This window comes from Podarcis pityusensis (assembly GCF_964106645.2).
Source record: "Podarcis pityusensis genome assembly, chromosome: 1".
In the NCBI taxonomy this organism is placed as follows: Eukaryota; Metazoa; Chordata; class Lepidosauria; order Squamata; family Lacertidae; genus Podarcis; species Podarcis pityusensis.
In genome coordinates this window covers 135,589,881-135,614,533 of record NC_138028.1, presented here as the reverse complement: position 1 = coordinate 135,614,533, position 24,653 = coordinate 135,589,881, and the positions used below count along the sequence as shown (strand labels likewise).

Genomic DNA, 24,653 nt, shown 5'->3' with positions numbered 1-24,653 from the left:
AAAAGGTGGCAGACATTGGAGGTTTTTAAGCAGAGATTAGATGGCCCTCTGTCATGGATGCTTATTTGAGATTCCTGCGTTGATACTGGGGTCCCTTCCAACTCTACAATTCTGTAGTTCTATTATTCTAACTTGGGAACATGTTCCAGATCGCCTTATCAGCGTTGAAAGACTAGCACATATTGTCTGTGCTGAGCTCATCCTAGTGTCTTACTGTGAAGGACTTCCAGTTTGAATATGGTTTGCAATATATAAACCATATTACTTATACGTTACGTTTTAAAGTTCTGCTTGATTTTTATCTTCTGGTTTGAATCCTTAGTCTAGCTTCATAGTGTTCAACATATTATAATTATTTGTGACTAAAAAGGCGTTTAAAACAGAATGGACAAATATCTGGTGATCGTTAGCTACAGCTTGCTATTATTCCATGTTGAGGTATGTTCTACTACAGCTTCAATAAAAATATCATTCCTGTATCTTGGCACTGCAGTCAGATACTGCAGAAGCTTGTTTCTATAAATAGCTATGATCTCACTGTCTCTTAGTGTTTCAGCAAATTTTGACATTTACTGAAGTGTGGACTGTGAATAGAGTGCCATGCATATACAGTGCAATCTTCTAAGCAATAACACTGTTAAGCATGTATTTGTGACAAATATTGAGCAGAAGAAAAATGATGCTCAGTGAACAGTTTTAGAGATAATTTTTAAATGGATTCTGGGGGGTTCATCCTCTAAGTGAATTGCTAGTCTGTTTAAGTGGCTTTGTGCTAATATATTCTTGAGAATTAACAGCATTTGTTTGAATGTTCCTTTGAATTTATTATAATTTCCATTTGATATACGTTGGGCATACCCAAATCACATGTTACATTTTTCTCAAATGAAAATATTGTTTGGCAGCCATTAACTTGATCTAAAATTCTGAAGGACTTGTAAAATATATGTTGAGTTCTTGTACAAGGATTTTAGTGTCTGAAATAGTTTAAGATACTCAAGATGATCATTGCACGTTGATACACACTGGAAATAACGTGAGAAACTATGTTGGTGGGTTCAAGTTCAGAGACTAGGTTTCTGGTAGACTAAAATAGCAATAAATTCAAAATGTTGGTTAGATAGTTGTGTTCCTCACATATTGTGTATTGAGTTAACTGTGGGGCAGTGGAGTGCTGAATCTTTCATGTGTTGCCACCATTAGCAAGGAGAAAGCACTTTCACTCGCATAGAGAGGGAGGGGCAAGGTTTCCTTCCAGCAAGTGTCCCCTGTACTTTATGGGTTGCTAGCTAAGAGGGTGTTATTGGGAGGAGGCTTGTCTAGAGGCTGCTGTTTGGAAGGTGGATTTTAAAAGCCCCTTTGCCCAAGCAGAGCATCTGCAAGTGTTGCCTTGATTTCTTTGGCTGGGATTTTAATGTGTTTTTTAAGCACCTTTTTAAGGGTGGAAAATATATATTGTGAATTCACACACACATACTTATTTGCAGACAGTGGGTTACAGGTATGATGGAATATATTTTATTTGACCATAATTTTAAAAGTTTAGATTTAAAAATGTATGAGCATTGTCAGAGTGAACAGTGTGTGTGTGTGTGTGTGTGTGTGTGCGTATGTAAAACAAATTCACTAAAAATACATTTTCATTTTACACTTTATAGTCATAAGTAAAATGTCTTGGAGGTTCGTTTTTTACATAGGCAATCTTTGGAAAAATTTAATTTCTCAGTATACATGTTTTAACTTGGTATTAAAATGATAACTAAGACAGTGATCTATCTATAATAAAAAGTAGCATAACCATTGAAAATCTGTATGATATTCTTTTGTGGTGTTGAAAAGACTGGACTTCAAGAATACAACCTATTCATAATTTAAACCTAATTTGTGCCTTTGGCATTTCTCATTAAAACTCTGAATATAGCCTTTGTATACTTTTTTGTAGACGTCATGAATCTGATCATACTAATATGTTGTGAAGACATAGCTGTTAAAAGCAATTTTCTAGTTCACCATAAAATATTCATGACAATACAGGCTTTTTCTGTTTGGCTGACATGTTCATTAAGTAGAGAAGGTTTTATTGTTTCCCGAAGAGTACTGTGGGTCAGAGGCACTCATTGCTTCTGTTTGGAAGTTGTGGCATGTCTGATAGTTTTTTGTGACTGAAGTAGTATGAGTCATGTTTGACGCACCAGTCTGTGAATACAATGAATGGGAATGATGTTGATGAGCTCTGCAGCTGGCACGCTTGTCTAATGCTGAAGGCATTTGAGGTAGATATTATTTGTAGCAACTAAATAGGTAAAATGTGTAGGTTTTCTTCAGAGGTGGCTCTGCCACAGTGTAATAAGGCTCATTCTACAGGGCAAATTTGAGACGCTTGCTAATGGAGAAGCATTGAGTTGCTGATTCTTTATATCAGTATAGAAATTCGGAAATGACAAAATGCAGTTTCATGTTGAATGAACTACACATCTGTTTTCAAATTGGGGAGCTTTCGTGGCACTTCTGAGCTCTAATCTAGAGAAGGTGAGTGAAGCGTGAGTCCAAGTGAAATCAATAGGATATGGGCTCTCATTCTCTTCAGTGGGCTGGGGCCATGATACAAAAATACTCTGGTTTTATGTTTTTAAGTGTACAGTGGTACCTCCGGTTGCAGACGGGATCCGTTCCAGAGCTCCGGTTGGATCCCGAGGTTTCCGCAACTGGAAGGACCGCTTCTGCACATGCGCATGCGGCGAAAGACTTCTGGGTTTGCTGCTTTTGTAACCCGAAGTTTACGTTACCCGAGGGTAACGTAAGCCGAGGTGCTACTGTTTCTAAGGAAACAGGTGTGGCCGTAAAAGGAGCTTAACAGAGGAACTGAGAGTTAAGAAGGGCATGTATAAGAAATGGAAGAAAGGGGAAATCACAAAGGAGGAGTATACACAAGTAGCCTACAGTTGCAGCGGGAAAGTCAGGCTGGCTAAAGCTCAGAATGAGCTCAGGCTTGCAAGAGAGGTTGAAAATAATAATAATAAAGGTTCTTTGGCTGTGTCCAAAGGAAGAGAAAGAACAAGCAAGTGGTAGGTCCTCTGTGTGGAAAAGATGGAGAAATGCTGTTGAGTGACAAAGAGAAGGCGGAACTACTCAACATCTACTTTGCCTTTGTCTTCACTCAAAAGAAAGGTGATGTACAGCCTGGTGATAACAGAATAAATGATGTAAGGAGGGAGCTGCAGCTCAATATAGGAAAAGAGGTAGTATGGGAACACCTAGCTAGCTACTTTAAATGAATTCAAATCTCCAGGGCCTGAGGAGCTGCCTCCAAGGGTTCTACAGGAGCTTGAGGATGTAATGTCAGAGCCTTTGTCTATGATCTTTGAGAATTCTTGGAAACAGGTGAGGCCCCTGCAGACTGGAGGTGAGCAAATGTCCCCATTTTCAAAAAGGGGGAAAATGAAGACCCAGGTAACTACTGACAGGTGAACTTGACATCAGTACCAGGAAAGGTCCCAGAACAGATAATTCCACCGTCAGCCCTTGCTAACGCTGCCTTAGTCAGCTCTTCCCTGCCAGCTGGCTGCTGCAAAAATCACCACATCTTTGAGAATAGGTTAGCTCTCCCCATCATCACTAGAAATACAGTGGTACCTCGGGATGCAAACGGGATCCGTTCCGGAGCCCCGTTCGCATCCTGAAGCGAACGTAACCCGTGTCTGCGCATGTGTGGGTCACGTTTCGGCGCTTCTGCGCATGCGTGTGACATCATTTTGACGGTCTGTGCATGCGAGCGCGGCGAAACCCGGAAGTAACGCGCTCCGTTACTTCTGGGTCGCCGCGGAGCGCAACCCGAATTTGTCTAATCCAAAGCGTATTCATCCCGAGGTATGACTGTAGCTGCAATAGGCTGAGCAAAAACAGCTGCCTGTAAAAATTTCTGCCTCTTTGAGAACTGGTCAGCTCTCCCCTGCCATTGCTACAAATAGCTACAAGTTGAGAAAAGATGACCCTCTAAAAATCTCTGTCTCTTTGAGAACAGGCTGCTGCAAATAACCGCTGCCTCTTTGAGAACAGGTTATTGCTACAAATAGCTACAAAAGGTTGAGCAAAAACAGCAGCCTGATTGAGAAACAGATCTTTCAGAAACCATCTCTAGAGTCTCCCCTGCCTCCTCTGTATTAACCCTTTCCCTTCCTTGCTCCAGTGATGAGCTTCTCTCTCTGTGGCACTGCCCTTCCAAGGAACTTCTTTTTTAGCTGTGCGCTCTCTCTCTCTCTCTCTCTCTCTCTCTCTCTCTCTCTCTCTCTTTTTCCCTTCCAAGTTGCTTGCACTATGCTGCTGCAAGGGGGAGGGATACCAAGTTGGCTTGCAAGTCGTCTCAGAATAAAAGGGGGGACCCCCTGTGTTTTTTGTCTGCGCCTTTCTTTTGGGGCAGAAGCAACCCACAGACTATATGGCCAACAGAGGACATTGACGAATGCCCTCTGATATGAGGCATCCTTCCCAAAGTTGAAGGTGCTTGCAAAGAAATTTTTGGCTATCCAAAAACGGAACAAGTGTGCCATCTGAAAGTGGGTTCAGCACTGCTGGCAATGTTCTTCGAAGACAAATGACAACTCTATTGCCAGAGAATGCCGAAATGCAGATTTTCATTGCAAAAAAATTATAAATTTCATTTAATATTTTTTTTTCCTGTAAAATTTTATCCATTCTTTCTGGTTTGGCCTGGTTTATAAAAGAAATGCAATTTTTCCTGGCAATAAAAATATAAATTTGTTTAAAAGTATTTTCTTCTGTTAAAAATTATCCATTCCATTCTTTCTACTTTGGCTTGGTTTAGAAAAGAAAATTAACTATCAATCAAATAACTGGAGTTGTGGGATGTCGTCTAAACCACTGAGCCTCTTGGGCTTGCCGATTGCAAGGTTGGCAGTTCAAATCCGTGTGACGGCGTGAGCTCCCGTTGCTCTGTCCCAGCTTTTGCCAACCTAGCAGTTCAAAAACATACCAGTGCAAGTAGATAAATAGGTACTGCGGCAGCGGCAAGGTAGACAGCATTTCTGTGCACTCTGGTTTCTGTCACGGTGTTCTGTTGCACCAGAAGCGGTTTAGTCCTGCTAGCCACATGACTCAGAAAGCTGTCTGTGGACAAACGCTGGCTTCTTCAGCCTGAAGTGAGATGAGCGCTGCACCCCATAGTTGCCTTTGACTGGACTTAACTGCCCAGGGGTCATTTACCTTTTATACTCAATAGTGAATTATACTTGAATTACTAAAAGTGACACTGAATTGGCCTTTTACTTATTTTGTAATGTAATTAATTTTTTAGGGAACATTCTCTCACCTCACCTTTGATATCTATATTACTGATTAAATTTTACAGCTTAAATTTTAGAGAAAATGTGATAATTTAAACTTTGGTACAGTAGTACTGTAACATAGGAGTTGTAACAATATGTTAAGAGTAAGTAAAAATTTATCAGTTTTAGAATTAGACTGATAGGTTTTAGCAGTTGCCAGGACATTCCCACATTCACTTCTATATTGCTTCAGCCTTATTTCAGATATCGTGATATATCAAAATATTGTGATGTTTAGATGGTGATATATCACAATGTTGAAAATCAGATATTAACCAGCCCTCGTGATTATTAAGACCCAGCATAGGTTTCTCAAAAATAAGTCATGACAAACCAGTCTGATCTCTTTTTTTGTTGTTTTTGGATGGAGCAACAAGCTTGGCGAATCAGGGGAATGGTGTGGACATAATGTATCTTGATTTCAGTAAGGCTTTTGACAGAGTCCCCCATGATAATCTTGCGAGGAAGCTGGTAAAATGTGGGTTAAATGAGGTAACTGTAAGGTGGATTTGTAGCTGGTTGGTGGACCAAACCCAAAGAGTGGTCATTAGTGGTTCCTCATAACCCTAGGAAAAAGTGACATGTGGGGTGCCACAAGCTTCTGTCCTGGCCCCGTTGTTGTTCAATGTCTTTATAAACTACTTGGATGAAGGAATTAAGGGGATGCTCATCAAATTTGCAGATGACACCAAACTGGGAGGGGTAGCTAATTCAGTAGAAGACAGAATCAGAATTCAAAATGACTTTAACAGATCGGAGAACGGGGCCCAAGCTAACAAAATGAATTTCAATAGGGACAAATGTAAGGTTCTCCACTTAGGCAGGAAGAACCAGATGCACAAATATAGGATGGGGGACACCTGGCTTACTAGCAGTACATGTGAAAAGGATCTAGAGGCCTTGGTAGACCACAAGCTTATCATGAGTCAACAGTATGATGCAGCAGCAAAAAAAGTCACTGCTATTCTAGGCTGTGTCAACAGAAGTCTAGTGTCCAGATCAAGGGAAGTAATAGTCCCACTCTCTTCTGCCTTGGTCAGACCACACCTGGAATATGGTGTCCAATTCTGGGCACCACAATTGAAGAAGGATGTTGACAAGCTAGAATGTGTGCAGAGGAGCAATCAAGGGTCTGGAAACCAAGCCTTATGAGGAACAGTTGAAGGAGCTGGGTGTGTCTAGCTTGGAAAAGAGGAGACTGAGAGGAGATATGATAGCCATCTTCAAATACAGGGGTCAGCAACATTTTTCAGCCGTGGGCCAGTCCACCGTCCTTCAGACCATGTGGTGGGCTGGACTATATGGGGGGGGGGGATGAACGAATTCCTATGCCCCACAAATAACCCAGAGATGCATTTTAAATAAAAGCACACATTCTACTCATGTAAAAACATGCTGATTCCCAGACCATCTGCAGGCTGGATTGAGAAGGCGATTGGGCCGGATCCGGCCCCTGGGCCTTAGTTTGCCTACCCATGGACAAGATGACCCATGGGTCTCTTTGAACTCTATGATTCTGTGATTTCATTTCTGTATTTTAAAGAAATAATAAATTTAAAGAAATTGTGTAATTTAAAGAAATATTATTATTATTATTCATTTCATTTCTGTATTTTAAAGAAAAGATCTCAAAGCGGTTTACAATACATTAAACATCAAATAAAACAACCCAGAATAAAATAGATACAAGCTTCAAGGAAAATGGCTGGGAGGTCGCCTGCTCTTGATGGGGTTACACTTCCTCTGAAGGAGCAGGTTCGTAGCCTGGGGGTCCTCCTGGATCCTTTGCTTCGCTTGAGGCTCAGGGGGCCTCAGGGGCCCGGAGTGCCTTCCATCAGCTTCGGCTGGTGGCCCACCTACGTCCCTTTCTGGACATGGATAGCCTAACTGCGTCTACACTCTGGTAGCCTCAGGGTTAGAATACTGCAATGCGTTATACCTAGGGCTGCCTCTGAAGATGGTTTGGAAATTTCAGCTGGTGGAGAATTCAGCAGCCAGGTTGCTCACCGGAGGAAGACGGTTTGAGCATATTACACCGATCCTGGTCCAACTGCAGTGGCTACCAGTTAGTTTCCGGGCCCAATTCAAAGTGCTGGTTTTGACCTGTAAAGCCTTAAATGGCTCAGGACCGCAATACTTCAAGGATCTCCTATTTCCATATGAACCTACCCAGACCCTGAAATCATATTCTGAGGCCCTCCTTCGTGTCCCTCCTTGAAAGGTCCGGAGGGTGGCAACACAAGAACGGGCCTTCTCTGCAGTGGCTCCCTGTCTGTGGAATTCTCTCCCCAGGGAAGTTCGCCTGGCGCCTTCATCATACACCTTTAAGCATCAGGCAAAAATGTTTCTTTTTAAGCAGGTCTTTGGTTGATTTGATTGACATCCTATACCCTTTTAAAATGTGGCTCTTTTGTGCTGTTTTGTGAACCACCCTGAGACCTCCGGGTATAGGGCGGCATATAAATTCAATAAATAATAAAAATAAAATATTTCTGATCCTTATATGCAGACATGTCCAACTTCTTGTTTCTTGTGCATCATGCTTCTTGACTAGCGCTGACTTGGGGGTAGAGATGTCAGGAATCAAAGCTTCTTTCTGTCCATTGTCTTGTTGCAAATCAGTTCTTATTTATTTATTTACATCCTGCTTTTCAGACAAATATTGTTTCCTAAAACAGCTAACATCAGTAAAAAATACGGTATATACAAGACTCCCAAAGGAAGGCTTGTAAATTAATTAAATAGCATCATAATTTTATTATCTACCTTCTAAATGATCAATTCATTCACATTTAATCTGCATATGTTCAAAATATCTGTATAGTTATATATTGAAGTTATCATGAGAGCTTTTGTTAAATTGTAAGTTACTAGTCATTGTAGGAAGGAAAGACTAGTATATTCTGCTTTTCTCATTCTTTATAACTGAAATACAGTGGTGCCCCGCAAGACGAATGCCTCGCAAGACGAAAAACCCGCTAGACGAAAGGGTTTTCCGTTTTTCATTGCGCTTCGCAAGACGAATTTCCCTATGGGCTTGCTTCACAAAACGAAAAAGTCTTGCGAGTCTTGCGATTTTTTTCGCTCCCCCCCTTTTTCTAAGCCGCTAAGCCGCTAATAGCCTTTTAGCCGCTAAGCCGCTAATAGCGCTAATTCGCTAAGCCGCTAATAGGGTTGCTTCGCAAGACGAAAAAACCGCTAGACGAAGAGACTCGCGGAACGGATTAATTTCGTCTTGCGAGGCACCACTGTATGGTAGCACCAAAATAGCTTCCGAAAGTGTTTTTGTTTTAAACTTACTAACTTAAATGGTTCTTTGTGGTTAAGTGACTTGAGCAAGGGTAGTTAACATTCAGTTGTTTTTGAACTGCAACGCCCATCATCCTTGCCATTGTTCATGTGGCTGATCAGAGTTAGATTTTAAGGACAGCTGTGGCTATTGGAATTACATTTTGATCCAAATATGATGTTATAAATCTAAGTGGCCTTAGTGATACGGATGCTGGCATCTGTCTTTGCCTGCCTAACCAGCTATAGTAATAATAATAATAATAATAATAATAATAATAATAATTTTATTTATTATTTCTACCCCGCCTATCTGGCTGGGTTTCCCCAGCCACTCTGGGGGGGCTTTCAACAGAACATTAAAAATAGAATAAAACTTCAAACATTAAAAACTTCCCTAAACAGGGCTGCCTTCAGATGTCTTGTTGTTTATTTCCTTGACATCTGATGGGAGGGTGTTCCACAGGGCGGGTGCCACTACCGAGAAGGCCCTCTGCCTGATTCCCTGTAACTTCGCTTCTCGCAGTGAGGGAACCGCCAGATGGCCCTTGGCATTGGACCTCATTGTTTGTGATGAATGATGTGGATGGAGACGCTCCTTCAGGTATACTGGGCTGAGGCCGTTTAGGGCTTGAAAGGTCAGCACCAACACTTTGAATTGTGCTCGGAAATGTACTGGGAGCCAATGTGGGTCTTTCAAGACTGGTGTTATATGGTGTCATTGGCCACTCCCAGTCACCAGTCTAGCTGCCGCATTCTGCATTAATTGTAGTTTCCAGGTCACCTTCAAAAGTAGCCCCACATAGAGCGTGTTGCAGTAGTCCAAGCGGGAGATAACCAGAGCATGCACTGGCGAGACAGTCTGCGGGCAGGTACAGTCTCAGCCTGGGTACCAGATGGAGCTGGTAGACAGCTGCCCTGGACACAGAATTGACCTGCACCTCCATGGACAGCTGTGAGCCCAAAATGACTCCCAGGCTTTGTACCTGGTCCTTCAGTGGCACAGTTGCCCCATTCAGGACCAGGCAGTCCCCCACACCTGCCCGCCCCCCAAAAACAATTCTTCTGTCTTGTCAGGATTCAACCTCAATCAGTTAGCCACCATCCATCCTCACACAGGATCTAGAGTTGTTCTGAGACAGAGAGAGCCTGGGCTTAGCAGTCCATTCTTTGGTGACTCCCTGTTTGGACTATTGCAATGCATTCTATGTGGACTACCCTTGAAGACTGTCCTGAAGTTGTAGCTAGTGCAGAATGTGGTTGTCAGGTTTGTAAGCGGGGTAGCACAGTGGGATCTTGTGCCATTGGTTTTACAAGCACTGTCTGCTAGTGAACAACAGGGCCAAAATCAAGATGTTGGTACTGGTGTAAAGGCCCTAAACCATTTGGGATCCAAGTACTTTAAAAACTGCCTCCCCTAATACCAGCCACTGCAGGCCTTGTGATTGGTAGGGGAGTCGCTGCTGGTACCACTGCCAGTGAGTATTGCTTGAAGGGTGGTGACCTGTGTCAGACAGTTTTAGCAGCTTTGAAATTATTTTTGACGATTTGGAAGTATATTTTAATTGTTCAGATTTTCTATTTCTAACATAGATTATGTAAGACTGCCCTTGGGTCATTTGGAAGGACAAGTGGGATAAAAAAACCCCTAATAAATACTGTGTAAGAATCGTAATAATAATTGGAGATGAGCTAACCTTGCCTTTGGGGTTTTGCAGTTGATGTGACCACAACACTACCTTTGCAAGTGGCACCATCTGTAGTCCCTATGGATCTCCGTTTGGACCATCAGTTCTCTATGCCAGTTGCAGAACCTACATTACGTGAGCAGCAGCTTCAACAGGAATTGTTGGCCCTCAAACAAAAGCAACAGATCCAGAGACAGATCCTCATAGCAGAATTTCAGAGACAACATGAACAGCTCTCTCGTCAGCATGAAGCTCAACTACATGAACACATAAAGGTGAGTGGCGAGAATTCAGTTTGAGTTGGAACAAAGTCTCCCAAGCAGTGGTTGATGTGTGTTAAACAGTTGTCTTTATATAATCACTTTAGATGCTCTAGAAGGAAAGAAACATAACATGTGTACCTAGGTATATATTGGATCAGTGGCAAACCATAGCCTAAGATGAGCCATGGCTTCCCATGAGCTTCCTGTGGGCTCATGTCTGCTGCTCCTTCACTCCCACCGCTCTCCTCCCTGTGTCATGCTGGAAGGATACAAACCTGAGCACTGGCTTAGCTTTATGTGTGAACTTGTGGTTTGTTTCTCTACAAATTCAACACAAGCAGCAAACCAAGAACAAACTCTGGTTGTTTGTTCTCTGCATGACACGGAGGAGGAGATGGGTGTGTGTGAATGAGCAGCATACACCAGCACCCTGCATGTTCACAGGAAGCCATGGCTTATAGTTTATGGTTATGTGTGAATTGGGTCATTGTATCTCTCATGTAATGGCCATGTATGTGTGTATTTAAAACCAAACAAAAGACAAGAGTATCTTTTGTTGATTTTCTGTACACTGCTAGTCAAAACACTAACAGTCCTTGATCCTTGTTGGCAATTCACAAAATTATGTACGGTTGTAGTTTGTACTTATTTCCACTGTTAAAATCTGGTGAACTCCAGGAGTGATGCTTTGAGTTGGGAACAGACTGTTGCTAGCACCTAACACCAGCACTTTTAATTTTTTACTTAAAAAAAACAACCAGCAAGCATTTTAACTCAGTTCTGATTTTATATTTTTAACTGTTTTTAATCTTTATTGTATTGAATTACCAGTAAACCCCTTAGAGCCAACGATAATTAAGTGGCATATAAATTGTCATCAATCAATCAATCAATCAATCAATCCCTCTTACAGTTCTAGTCATAGGCCTGTTTCACATGTAACAGTCAGCCGGAATGTGACTTACCATGACAGCTGGAATGTGCTGGTTCATTTGAGGAGTTTATATCCAGTGTGGACAAACAGCTAAGCCAAGGTGTGATTTAACGTGTTCTCTGAACTTCATTAAGGAACCTCTTCCTTACTATCTGTAGCCAAGCTTTGTCCTACTGGTACAGATTGTGGTGAAAAAGGAGAAATCTTAACTGCAGTTCTGAGCTCAAACAACACATGAAGCCAAGCTTTGGCTGAGCTGCTGCACTGTGCTCTGTGGGGCAGGCAATGGCAGGGCGTGATCTAAAAGGGCAGTGCATGCAAAGCCCTGTTGCACAGCTCTTCCCAAGCACCCGGCAATTAGCTGCTTATTGAGCGTGTGGGAAGCACTGTGCTTTGCGAGCCTCTGGGCTCAGTGTTTCCACAGTTGATTGTTAGGTGTTTGGGAAGCTCTGTTCAAAGAACTTTGACACATATTAATCACTTGATGTTGTTATGATATCAGGTGATTGACAGGTGAGTTGTTCTGCCCAACTGTCAAAGTTGACCTGCAGGGTTTGTGTGACGATAAATATATGCCCTACCAGACCAGAAAGGTTTTCTACCCCTGATCTAGTGCACAATTGCAAAACTCAAAATTATTTCTATGCTGCCTCCTCTGTTTCCTTGCGTGGAATTGGAACGTTCTTTTCTCACTTTTAACAGTTTTATTCTGACTGCTGCTTAGGAGATGGCAACTTTAAAGGGCAAAGATTGTGACCGAAAGGGAAAAGATTGTGTGCATTTACTTTACACACACCTCTTTTTTTTTTGCCCAACAGCAGCAACAGGAGATTCTGGCAATGAAACATCAGCAGGAGCTCTTGGAACACCAGAGAAAGTTGGAAAAGCATCGGCAGGAACAAGAGTTAGAGAAGCAGCATAGAGAACAGAAGCTGCAGCAACTTAAAAACAAAGAGAAAGGAAAAGAAAGTAAGTGACAGCGGGACAGATGATCTCAGTGATGCATCTAGTGATACATGAATAATGAGGAAGGCAACTTTGATCAGGTTACTGTGAAGATTACTGTAAATTGCAGTGTTTAAGTAATTCAGGTGTTTTTCTCTGAGTAAAGCTCATCCTATCTTTTATGTTGACCTCTACTATGCTTTAAACCTAAAGAAAGAAAGAAAGGCATTTAAAGAAGTGAATATAACATTGTAAACGTTAATGGAGATCACATTTGGAAGATTTCCTTTTTAGGGTTGATGTCCTAATTTATCCAAAGAATACTTGTCCATGTGAAGTTTCTGTTCTTACAGACCACCTGTTTTGTGAATATTTGTCCACTTATTTACAAAATTAGATGGTGATTTTATACATTTGTATAAATGAATTGTTGCGTTATGAGCAATGCTCCCTTCTGCCAGCATACGAGTGTATCTGTGTGCATACGGCTGTTATGGGGATTGAGAGGTTAATGCATACCTGGAGCGGCCAGCATTGCTACCTCATACTAGGATGGGGCAGGACAGCAGTAAGGCCTGGACATGGCTAGGGCACTGGTGGGAGGAGCTCTGTTGGACCTTGCTGCCACCCTACCTCAGTATGCAGTAGAGCAGGGGTCGGCAAAGTTTTTGTGGCTTGGGCCGGTTCAGGGTCCCGCAGATGCCGCGGTGGGCTGGAGTGTGTGTGCGCACACATGCACAAATGGTATTTCCAATGTGGAGGAGGCGTGCACCGCTTCCCATTGGCTGCAGGAGCTTCCTGCAGCCAATGGGAAGCCGGCCAGCATCGCGGAAGGTGGTCCCTGCTCTGCTCTGCGCCGGTTTAGTGCAGTGCATGGGAGCCGACTGAGCGGGTGGCGGCGGCGGCGGGGGGTATCCATGGGCTGCTTAAACGACCCCCCATGGGTCGCCTGTGGCCTATGGGCCTTAGGTTACCGACCCTTGCAGTAGAGACACTGTTGCTGGGAGGCCAGGTCTCTGCTGCTGCCCCTCCCTGATGGCAGACTCTCTCTCCCCTTCTGCTTAATCCAAGTAACTCAGGTTTAAAGCTCAATTAACTTGCATTTTTGTAAAGAGCAGCACCGAGGGCTGGATAGGAATAATGCAGCTGTGCCCAAATTTCTTGGTCACCATAATGTCCTTGCATAGTACCTACTTTCCCATGAGTGTATGCAGACGGGTGTAGTGGGGAGAAAGAGAGTACAGTGGTGCCCCGCAAGACGAATGCCTCGCAAGACGGAAAACTCGCTAGACGAAAGAGTTTTCCGTTTTGGAGGTGCTTCGCAAAACGAATCTATGGGCTTGCTTCGCAAGACGAAATGTCTTGCGAGTTCCTGCGGGTTTTTTTTCCTTCCCCCCCTTTTTCTAAGCCGCTAAGCTGCTTATCCGCTAAGCCGCTAAAAGCCGCTAAAAGCCGCTAATAGCGCTAATCCGCTAATCCGTCAATGGGCTTGCTTCTCAAGACGAAAAAACCGCTAGACGAAGAGACTCACAGAACGGATTCTTTTCATCTTGCGAGGCACCACTGTACTTTGAATCCTTTAGCAATCCCTTGGTACTGTACACATGGGCTGCATCCATGAGAGACTTGATGAGGTATATCCATAGTATTTCCATGTTGCAAGGAACTATCTCAGAAAACATGTGCTCCAATATTCTTCCTTTAATAGTCATTCTAATTTTATGTGGGTCTTTCAGCATAGAAAGTTCAGCCTGTATTTTCATCTTGCTATTCATACTTAGGGAATTTGATCTTCATGAATTCCAATATGAACCAATGCATACCTCCCCAAGTAACGTGCACTTTCTGAATGTTCCCGTTGGTATTCTTGGGTCAAAGGACATATCAAATATGTTTACAATGTGCATTTTAAGAGAAAACCCTTTTTTAAAAAAGGAATTAAATATATATTTGGAAACAATTTTTGTACAGATTAACACACCCAGCCACAAAAAAATTGCAGTTTAACATGGAAATGGTACAGAATGGACTTAAGGGTAAACTCACGTGAAATAGGTGCAGACTGGAAGTAGACTGACCCGTCTATTCTTATTCACAGTTACTTCTACACCTGCCTTATTTGCTCCTTTAATGATTACACTAGGATTGGTGGCTAAATCCTGTAGGGTATCCTTCTCAACATCACTCATTGTTTGAAAACAAGGAGGCTTTTCTTCCAATTTCTCAAGTTTCTTTCAAGATTAATTATAGAAATAGTTGAGTGGGTGAAGGAACAGGATCTGAAGGGGGAAAAGCTGAACTTGTTACATAAAGCATTGCTTTTAGGATCAAAAGCCTGCTTTTTAAGAAGCCTTAATTCAAGAGTTCAAATAAAGTGGGGGGAAATTCATTGTTGTATCTGGAAGACAACCCTCTATTTACACATTCTTCCTTATCTGTGAGTCATCTGTTAGCTGGATTATATACTAAACTCTTCTGCTTTGATTTACATCTGTGTCCTTGCCACCATTCTTCTCCTTTTGAAGCAAGAGTCTCTTATGGGGAAAGAAAATGCTGATGCCCATCTAAAAATTATCAGAATGGTACTATGTAAAGATAATTAGATCTAAGGGATCTATGTATGTCCCTTTGAGTGCCAAAGAAAGCAGATGGTGCATAAATATATGAAATGTTTTCTGGAATTGGAGACCCAATATATGGTGTAGATTGTGACTTTGCACTCTCTGCACACAGTCACCTGCCTCTGAGATGTCTTCACTTCCTAGGTTTATTGTACTTGTCACATTCAACACGCACACTAGTGGTAATCATTGCCATTTCACAAATGATGATTATTTCAGCGCAGCAGGCAGCAGTAGCCTTGTGTTTCTCACATGCCTAGAAATAATAATAATAATAATAATAATAATAATAATAATAATATTTATTTATTTATACCCCGCCCTCCCCGGCCAGAGCAGGGCTCAGGCGGCTAACACCAATAAAATCACAGTAAAAACATAATAGGGGGAAAAGAAAGGGGGGGGGAAAACAAATTTAAAATGCAGGTTAAAATGCAATTTAAAATGCAGCCTCATTTTAAAATAGTCGATAAATCAAGACCATAAGGGGAGGGAAACATAAGGGTCAGACTGAGTCCAAGCCAAAGGCCAGGCGGAACAGCGCTGTCTTGCAGGCCCTGCGGAAAGATGTCAAGTCCCGCAGGGCCCTAGTTTCTTGTGACAGAGCATTCCACCACGTCGGGGCCAGTGCTGAAAAGGCCCTGGCCCTAGTTGAAACCAATCTAATCTCCTTGATGCTCGGGACCTCCAAAGTGTTGTTATTTGTGGACCTTAAGGTCCCCCGCAGGGCATACCAGGAGAGGCGGTCCCATAGGTATGAGGGTCCTAGGCCATATAGGGCTTTAAAGGTCAAAACCAGCACCTTAAACCTGACCCTGTACTCCACTGGGAGCCAGTGCAGTTGGTAAAGCACTGGATGAATGTGATCCCACGGCAAGGACCCCATAAGGAGCCCCGCCGCGGCATTCTGCACCCGCTGGAGTTTCAAGGGCAGCCTAGAAACAGGCATTTGCATTATTGGGTATGCTAAGAAGCCAGATTTTATGGACATAAACAGTGGCTTCATGAATGAGATCTTTGTTTATAAAAGCACGTAGGTCAGTGACTAGAGGTATAACAAGAGTTCATCTTAGGTTTCGTAGCTTAAGAGAGCTTCCATTTCCCCATCGTAACCATCGTAACCATAATTAATAAGCTACTCCTTTTTAAAATAAAGTGCAGGTGGGGTTGGAAGTGAAAAAATTGAAACATATTTTATTGTAAGAAGAATAAGTAAATAGCTTGTTAGTCATGTGACAAGAAAAAAAGGAAGGAGTAGTTCTGGCTGTGTTGAAAGAAGATGCCCACAAGGCTGTTCATGAAGAACCATCTTTTGCTCCAGGTGATCTTGGTAGCTACCAGATGGTTTGAAATATTTCAGTTGATGTTCTGGTCTGGTTTGTGGGCTGCCTTCCGCACTGGGATGGGATGGCTGCTTCAAGAGACTGAAAATGGAAGGGCAGCTCTGAATCTCTTTGACTTCACAATATCCTATCAGCCTATCAGTTCTATGAGCCATTGTATCTTTCTGGAATGATTTTGTGAAATTGGAATTGGAGCACAACAATTTGCACAACTGCAAATTTGGACAAAGCCTCCAGAAAACCTGTTTAACAACAACAACTACTACTACTACTACTAATAATAATGGTGGTTGAACTTCCACCAAAGCTACCTAAAAATACTCAGCAGACTTTCAGTTCATGTCATATATAAGTCCCATTCTTGTTCCCTGCAGTACTTTTGAATATTGGTTGTTTTTGTTTCTATTTTGATTTTGTATTTTGTGTTTTTATATTGTGATTTTATCCTGTAGGTGTATACAAATTTAATAATAAATAATGTGGAAAGTTGCTATTCCACATTAGAATTAAAGCTACATAAAGTCAGGACCCAGAGACTGAAAAGAGTCTTGCTAATGGCAAGACTGTAAAGTTTCAATAAGTTGCTCTTCCGAAGTCTCACTGCACAAGAATTTGTCTGTGCATTGATGGACTGGTATCTTGTGAAGTAAATAGTGATGAGAAATTATGCTGCTAGAAATGTAATTCTAGACTTTGAAAACATGTAACTTTCTTAGATGCCAGATTTTCTGTTTGACAAAACAGATGATTGACTGTGAATGGAAATATTTATGCAGATATAGTGAACAAAGATCCTTATTTGGAAGGTTTTCCTAGACAGTTTCTGTACATGAGCCATTCATCTTCAACCTTTGCCTGCAGATGTAACTTAAAAAAAAACCCCCGAGTATGTACAACACTTCTGTTCTTAAATGGTTTTAATTCAGAGCGGCTGGAAAAGCTTCTACAAGTGCTTTAGTTTAGGCATAATTTTGTGCGTAAAATCCTATTCAGCTGCACCTCCCTTCATAGGAAAAAGATAAATCTCTGATTAAATTTACATTTCCAAACATCAGTTGTAATTGTGTACCACTCCTCATTGCACAGAATAATTCTTTATTGATAGCTTAAAATATTGAAAGAGTTTGATTGAAATCTTTAGACAACCTTTTGTAAGTTCATGAAGTAGGTCTCAAATTAATGTTGTGGGTGCTAGTTCAGTCTATTTACTCTGGGTTTGGTATTTCAGGTGCAGTGGCAAGCACAGAAGTAAAAATGAAGCTACAAGAGTTTGTCTTAAATAAAAAAAAAGCTTTGGCCCAGCGGAATCTCAACCATTGCATTTCTAATGACCCGCGCTTCTGGTATGGGTAAGTGGCCCCATCCTATTTCTAACAACTTTTTGACTGCTTATTAGATAGCATCCTCCCCTTTCTGCTTGAAAAAATACTCTGCTCCAAATTTGAACTCAAAAGGGATAGCCTTTGGAGTAAACCATGGGTAGCATGTTCTAAAACAGTTGTAACCTGCCTTTGAATGTGATGGAAAATAAGTCCACTTGCCTGCCTCGTGCCTACGAAAGGTACAGTGGTACCTCTGGTTACAAACTTAATTCGTTCCGGAGGTCCGTTCTGGATTGCATGTCCTCATCTCGGACACCGATTCTGGGCCGGAGGAGCTAGGACAGCTGTTACAGACTTGAGAATACACCAAAATGGCTGTGGGAGGTACAGTGCACAGAACAAGTGCTGCTATTCCCCAGAGAAGGAAGAGACATCATGTGATGGTAGGTGATTCCCTACTGAGGGGGACAGAGGCAGCAGTGTGCAGAGGATGTCCCAGGAAGTGTGCTGCCTTCACAGGTGCAAAGATTCATGATGTAACAGAGAAGTTGCCAAGACTTACAAAGCCCACTGACCACAACCCCATCCTTCTGATTCATGTGGGTCATGATATTGCCAGACACAGCCTTTGACATATAGCAAGCAACTGAAACTCTGGACAGGAAGCTAAAGGGCCTTGGGGTTTTTCCATCACTCCTTCCTGTTGAAGGTTGTGGTCTAGGAAGAAAGAGGAAAATACTAGAAATAATAATAATAAGAAGAAGAAGAAGAAGAAGAAGAAGAAGAAGAAGAAGAAGCACTGCTGTGCTTTTGAACTGCTAGGTTGGCAGGAGCTGGGACAGAGCAACGGGAGCTCACCCCATTGCGCAGATTTGAACCGCCAACCTTCCAGGCGGCAAGGCCAAGAGGCTCAGTGGTTTAAACCACAGCGCTACCCACATCTTTTTTTTAAAAAAAGTGTCTTTGGCTATGTTTGATGCAAGAAGAATAAGAAGAAGCAAGTGGCAGGTGCTCTGCATGGAGTAGGCAGAGAAATGCTATTGGGTGACTGAGAGAAGGTGCCAGCTGTTCAACACCTACTTTGCCTCTTGTCTTCATCCAAAAGGAAAGTGATGCCCAACCTGGTGATAACAAAATAAATGATGTGAGGAGGAAGCTGCAGCCCAAGATAGGAAAAGAGATGGTACTTTAAATGAATTCAGATCTCCATGACCTTAAGCGTGGTACCCAAGATGTTTGAGAATGTAATCTCAGAGGCTATGTCTACAATTATGAGAATTCTTGGGAACTGGGAAGTTGTAATTTAGGGGAGGGGGCAACAGTACAAAGTAAGAAATACATTATATCAACCATATTGTGAAATATCAAGTTAGAAATTTGGAAGCATAAAACTGAAAACACTCATGTGGATGAAGGCACGCTAACACAAACAATGGATCAATGTTCATATTAATCTCCTGGTAAGGACACAGTCTCATAGAGAAAGAAGAACAGCTCTCTAGGGAGAAGAGGAACAAACTGAGCAGCTGTTGAACAAGCTTTTTCAGACTGAATTCTCAGTCTGGCTGGGTTTCCCCAACCACTGAGCGGCTTCCAGCAAAATAAAAAAAATACATCATAAAATGTCAAACACAAAAAACTTCCCAATACACTTTATCAGATGGTGGGGACAGAGAGTGAAGATGGGGAAGCTCCAACACTGCCCAAAGGGGACGATGAAGTTTCCCTCTGGAGCACAGCAAAACCCTTCCCTGAGTCTTTTAGTAGGATCCTTTGCCAAAAGTGGCTCACCCTAACCAGACCAATGTCTATACATTAGCTGATCAGCAAACTAAATGTCCTCTCTGAGCATCTCCATGAAGTGCCTCTGTCATCACCAGCAGTCCCTCCCACAGTAGGAGAGTAGAGCTCTAAAGATGCAGTCAAATAATGTATTGAGTTGGTCCTTGAGAGCTTTGAGGCTTCCTCCTCATGCCTTCAGGCATCTCTTACCAAATTGATTTTTGCAAGAGCTGCTTACTTATAGATGGATGAGGTGACAACCTCGAGCCTGGACTTGCCAAAGCCCTTAAAGGACATTCTTCATCAACACTCTCATGGCAGCTCTAATTTCAGATTTGTAACTGGGCGCCTGTCACCAGCAGGAACTCAATCTGGGATTGCAATCAGGGCTGGTTGGGCGAACTAAGCTTTTCGGTGAAGCCCACGTTAACTATCAATAATCTTGCTTATTGCTTAAGGGGAAAGTAGTGTAAACTGCAAGGCTAGTAATGCCTCACTTTTTCTGTAGGAAGACACAGCATAGTTCTCTTGACCAGAGCTCTCCACCGCAAAGCGGAGTATCAGGCACTTATAATCATCCTGTGCTAGGGATGTATGATTCCAAAGATGATTTTCCACTCAGGAAAACAGGTAAGTCCTACCTTGCATTGTTCACATAGCATTCTAAAACATTTCTTTTAAAAAGTTACATAAATAATTTAATCTTTGTTCATTCTTTTGCTTGTATATTTGCCTTTATTTTTTCCTAATATTTATAGCCATTCTTTTCACACCAAAGGTGGCTAAGATTAAAAACACAATGGTAAGATATTAAATCTTAAAAGAAAACAGCAAATAGCATAGTCAGAAGTTAACAGGACACAGCAGAAGAACACGGAAGTCAGCAAAACATTGGTAGATATAGTACTATAGAATAATCAGCCTCAGGTACCCATGCTGTCCCTACATGCGTCAAGGCAATGTTTTGGAGCCAGTGGGTTTCCCTCCGGAAGGCACTCCTGTTGTGCCCTGAGCAAAAAGGCCATGTCTTGTGTACCTGCTTACCGCAGCTCAGGCCGTGGAAGGGTATGGAGGAATGCCTCTGCTTTGAAACAAATACTCAGGTAAATATGTATGTCATCCCCTTGTCCTATATGAAGCTGCTCACTTAAAATAGTAATACAGTGGTACTTTGGGTTACATACGCTTCAGGTTACAGACACTTCAGGTTACAGACTCCGCTAACCCAGAAATAGTACCTCGGGTTAAGAACTTTGCTTCAGGATGAGAACAGAAATCATGCTCAGGTGGCATGGCGGCAGCAGGAGGCCCCATTAGCTAAAGTGGTACCTCAGGTTAAGAACAGTTTCAGGTTAAGAACGGACCTCCGGAACGAATTAAGTACTTAGCACGAGGTACCACTGTAGTCACTTTAGCTCCATTTTGCAGTGACCAGAAATAGAAGGAAAAAAATTCCAAAGAACCAACTAATCAAATTGAACCATCCCCCACAACCAAAACTCAAAACATAAGAGTAAAAAAAAAAGGAAGTATAGTCATGCAAATTCACCTTATTGCATAACTTTAAATGTGAAAATTTGACAGCAGAACTGGAAGATTAAATTTTTTAAAACTGATATAAAAACATACAGAGTACAATTCTCATATTACTGGTATCACCTTGGAGAGCAGTGCACAGGTTAGTTATATCTAAGGTGGTTGAGTGACTAGTGGCTGAAGTAATCGCCATTGTCTATTAACAAAAGTTATAATGGGCACCCAAGATATTTCGAAATAATCTCTTCTTGCAACACCTCTCACAGCTATTGTGCTGAGTCAACCTTTCTGGTACTGCTAAATTCCAAGCTATCCAGCTGTGTGTTAAAAAGTGGGCAGTTTTCCATTGTATCCCTATTTCCGTATGTGTCACTGTCAACAAAAACTTCACCTATTTTAAACCCATCAACAAGATTGATATTGACAATAATGCCAGCGCTGGATCAGGTATACTAGTTGACCCACTTTTGCAGGCATTCAGACAAAAATCTCATCCGCAAACCTGCAGCATACTCCTCCCACCGTATCTAAACACGTACTACAGGCAACTGCCCATTTACATGGGGGTTATGTTACGAGGCACGACAGGTTTAAGTGAAATTGCATATATGAGGGCAAGCATTGAAAATGCCTGCAAACACCCTCCAAACCTCCTTGCTCAAACTCTAACCCTCTGCAGGCCTCAAAGGTGCACGTACTCCTGGGATTGCACTTGTAAAGGCTTGTGGGGTTGCCAGGTGCTGTTTCTGTGCCATTTTCGTCGTTTCCACACTCTTTTGCCCCATTCTGTACCACTTCTGTTTTTTTTTTTTTTTTAAATAATCTTTATTAAAGTTTCAAAAGGTTACAAAAAACAAAACAAAAACACACACAAAAATAACACAAAACACAACATAAAAAATTCCACCTTTTAAGTCTCATTTTCAATAACTTCTTTTCATGACTTCCCCACGCCTCCCCTTATTGTATTCCAACTCCGATTGTTTATTCAAGCAAGTTTTTATCCTTAATGTCCTAATCATAATTTATTAATTTACTTAACCATAAATTATTAATGTGATTCTTTATAATAATTTTAAACCTTAATTCATTATTATCCATTAATTTAGATTATTTAACAATTTTTAGAATATATACCTTAATCATACATAAAAAGAGATAAAAAAAAGAGATATAAAAACAAATTATAAAATACCTTCCCTAAGATTGTCCCTAATTCCCATCCACAGATTCCCCATTCTTATAATAATAAAGAGCATATAGTTTTACACTGCAAAATAAAAATCAGGCCCCCTTTGGACTTCTAAACCCCACCCTTCTCTTCCCGGTTTCAATCCCAAACCAAAGTCCAATTAGTCCATCTTTTTAGCCTGGTGACCTTACGTCCGAGGCTCTCGAATCTCTCTCAGTCCCTTTCCGCCGGCTTCTTCGAAAATCTTTCATATTGAACACCCCAGGTCGGGGAAGTACCTTCTCCATGTTAACCATATTTCTTCCAGCAAGGCCTACTTGTTTAGAGGTGGAGCTCCAACTCTGTTTCTTAAGTCTATATGTCCCAAATAATCCAGTTTTCATCTTAGTCGAATTGGAATTCTTCTTGGCAGGTCTCCGGCTCTCTTTTATCTTCTGTAACTTTTCAGCCACCCCTTCTTTCTGCTCCTCCTGTTCAGCTGATGTCTTAATCTTTGGTTTCTTTTCTTGTCCAGCTGCCTGTGTTTTGAGCATCAAGTCCCTTTCCAACTCAGTAGGTATATTTTCTGTTGACTTCGGTTTCGTAGGACTTGTAGACAAAACATGGCCTTGCTCGATTCTCTCTTGCAGCTTTCCCATGAGAAAAATAAGCTCTTGCAAGTCAGCTCGTATTTCCCGACCTAGTTCCATTCTTGTAATATCCAAGAATCCCCTCTAGAGGGATTCTAGTTACTTAGTATTCTTTTCCCTTCCGATCCAAAAGTCAGGTTTATTTGTATCAGTCTTTCTTTACTTTCAATATTTTGTAGCAGTATAGCCGGTTAGAATTTAAGCTTTGATTTTTCCGGCTTTGACAGCTAATTTGACAGCTGTCAAAAGTTTTCTATAAATCCTCTGCAGGCTCTTTTCACGGGTTACTCCCGGGCTTGAGAAAGGTGGTACTTAGTCCAAATAATTAAACTTTTGTCCTCCGGCACATTAGCTTAGTCCTTTAAATCTGTGGAATTTATATCTTTTATCAAATTACCCCAATTCTTCACGCAACCTTAGTTGACAGCTCCTTGCTTCAAACTGTTTACAATAAGGGGGGGCGGACTTCCCTTTTTTTCACCTCCCCCGCTCGTGCCAAATTCATAATCAAATTATTTGTAATCCAATTTCCCAATTACTCACGGGTTGTTGTTCTTGATTTTAAGTCCAAATTTTAATAGGAAGAAGTCAGCGCTCTCCGACAAATGGCATGCGGCTTCGCTCGGCAGGGGAAGCAGAAGACTCACAGCACCACGCCACTCCCCGGCACCCGTTCCGTAGCCTTTAAAAAGGCTCCTTCGCGAGTCGGGAGGGCGCTAACGATGCCCGCCGAGTCACCATGTCCACGGGCTCCTATGCCCGTGGTTTTTGAGGGTCCCCGTGTCGCCGGCACGGCAAGACCCAGCCCCTGTCAAGCCGATTCCCTCCGGAACTCGGAGGGAATCCGCCATTAGCCGATCGCGCTAACCCGGAAGTCCCATTCTGTACCACTTCTGGGTTTGCTGTGATGCACACGTGTTTGGTCATGTGTGCCTTGAACTCATGTAAATGGGGAGTTTCCTGTGCGTAGCTTCTCAGTTGAAGCAGTTGGTTCACATAATCAGAGGAAACACAGAAGTGTTGTGGGTAGATGGGGAAATGGGACAGAGTCCCTCCAGTTTCTGGGCCTGGCCATTTCAAAACATTAAGAAGCAGGATATTGATGACATAGAATCTGTTTGTGAAAATGGCAAAAATGGATTGGAGCTCTGGCTCTAAGGAAGTCTCCATTATGTCCAAATAAAATAAAAAAATCCTTCCAGTAGCACCTTTAAGACCAACTAAGTTAGTTCTTGGTATGAGCTTTCGTGTGCAAGCACACTTCTTCAGATACCAAATTATCCATTATGTCCAGTTAGACTGGTTTGACCAATTTGGGATCTGGGAATCAAAGGTCACATATAAAGGACCTCTCTGAGAAAGTTGGGCACTGTCTGAAGGAGAAATTAGACATAAACTGGGTTTGGTAAGACTGATGTGGATCAGTCTCTCTCTCTCTCTCTCTCTCTCTCTCACACACACACACACACACACACACACACACACGGCCCAGTCATTTTCTTGCAAACTGTTGAGGGAAAGAGTTGGTACAATGTCTAATGTTGTCTAATGTTGTACAAAAGTCTTTGCAATAGAGTGATGTGTACAAAACTGGTTGAAAAAGTCACAGGGGAGTAAGGTAAAGGTAAAGGGACCCCCAACCATTAGGTCCAGTCGTGGCCGACTCTGGGGTTGCGGAACTCATCTCGCTTTATTGGCCGAGGGAGCCAGCGTACAGCTTCCGGGTCATGTGGCCAGCATGACTAAGCCACTTCTGGCGAACCAGAGC

General features: G+C 42.1%; 1 protein-coding gene across 6 annotated transcripts in view; it reads left to right on the top strand.

Annotated features, from left to right (window-relative positions):
• Nucleotides 1–24,653, top strand: part of HDAC4 (histone deacetylase 4) — a 130,156-nt gene that overhangs the window by 43,620 nt on the left and 61,883 nt on the right. For 3 of the 6 annotated variants that reach the window (XM_081015997.1, XM_081015999.1, XM_081015998.1), the window contains exons 4-8: nucleotides 9,157–9,234; nucleotides 10,349–10,593; nucleotides 12,334–12,484; nucleotides 17,653–17,773; nucleotides 20,037–20,158. In XM_081015997.1, coding sequence (XP_080872123.1) covers nucleotides 9,157–9,234; nucleotides 10,349–10,593; nucleotides 12,334–12,484; nucleotides 17,653–17,773; nucleotides 20,037–20,158 — 717 coding nt within the window. The remainder of the gene's footprint in view (nucleotides 1–9,156; nucleotides 9,235–10,348; nucleotides 10,594–12,333; nucleotides 12,485–17,652; nucleotides 17,774–20,036; nucleotides 20,159–24,653) is intronic. The other 3 variants (XM_081016002.1, XM_081016000.1, XM_081016001.1) reach the window with 1 other exon arrangement.